This window comes from Entamoeba dispar, genomic scaffold (genome assembly GCF_000209125.1).
Source record: "Entamoeba dispar SAW760 scf_1105229461471 genomic scaffold, whole genome shotgun sequence".
Lineage (NCBI taxonomy): Eukaryota > Evosea > Mastigamoebida > Endamoebidae > Entamoeba > Entamoeba dispar.
Genome location: NW_001854709.1, coordinates 2,363 through 2,877, shown reverse-complemented (window position 1 = coordinate 2,877; position 515 = coordinate 2,363). Strand labels below are relative to the sequence as shown.

Below are 515 nucleotides of genomic sequence, written 5' to 3'. Positions count from 1 at the left end.
TTTCTTCTTTCTATTTCATTAATATAACTCTACTATTCTTTTCTCTCTATAATTATAAATAAAATATTTGATTAAAATAAATATAAATTAATGAATTAATGAATTGAATATTATTTTATTATTTATCATTTATTCTATCTAAATTTATTATTTATTATTATTTGATTTATTATCTATTTATCATGAAAATTGATATTAAATTGTTATAATCAAAATTAAATATTGCTATAATCGATTATAATTATATTTTAAATGACTTCATCAAATTGTCTTTTTGAATTACAACCCCATGGTCCTTCTGTTGTTGTTCCATCATTATATATAGTTATTGTTCTTTCAACTGTTTCTTCTTCTTTATGAAGAGTAGTGTTAATGTGTTGACTTTGTTTTTCTCTTGGTCCACAAACTATATATCTTCTTCCACCAATACGAACATCTTCATAATTTGGTGTTTTACCTATTTCAATTACCTCTTTCTTTATTTCTTTCATTATTCCTATTGGCTTTATAGGAAG

At 21.4% G+C, this 515-nt stretch overlaps 1 protein-coding gene across 1 annotated transcript in view, besides 2 other annotated features; it reads right to left on the bottom strand.

Annotated features, from left to right (window-relative positions):
• The first annotated feature begins 49 nt into the window (after positions 1–49).
• Positions 50–180: a microsatellite.
• Positions 111–181: a microsatellite.
• A 67-nt stretch (positions 182–248) lies between these two features.
• The window catches only part of EDI_223100 (uncharacterized protein), a gene marked incomplete at both ends in the record, with an annotated part of 918 nt that continues 651 nt past the window's right edge, over positions 249–515 (bottom strand). The window contains one exon of the mRNA XM_001733378.1: positions 249–515. This exon is cut by the window's right edge and continues 651 nt beyond it. Coding sequence (XP_001733430.1) covers positions 249–515 — 267 coding nt within the window.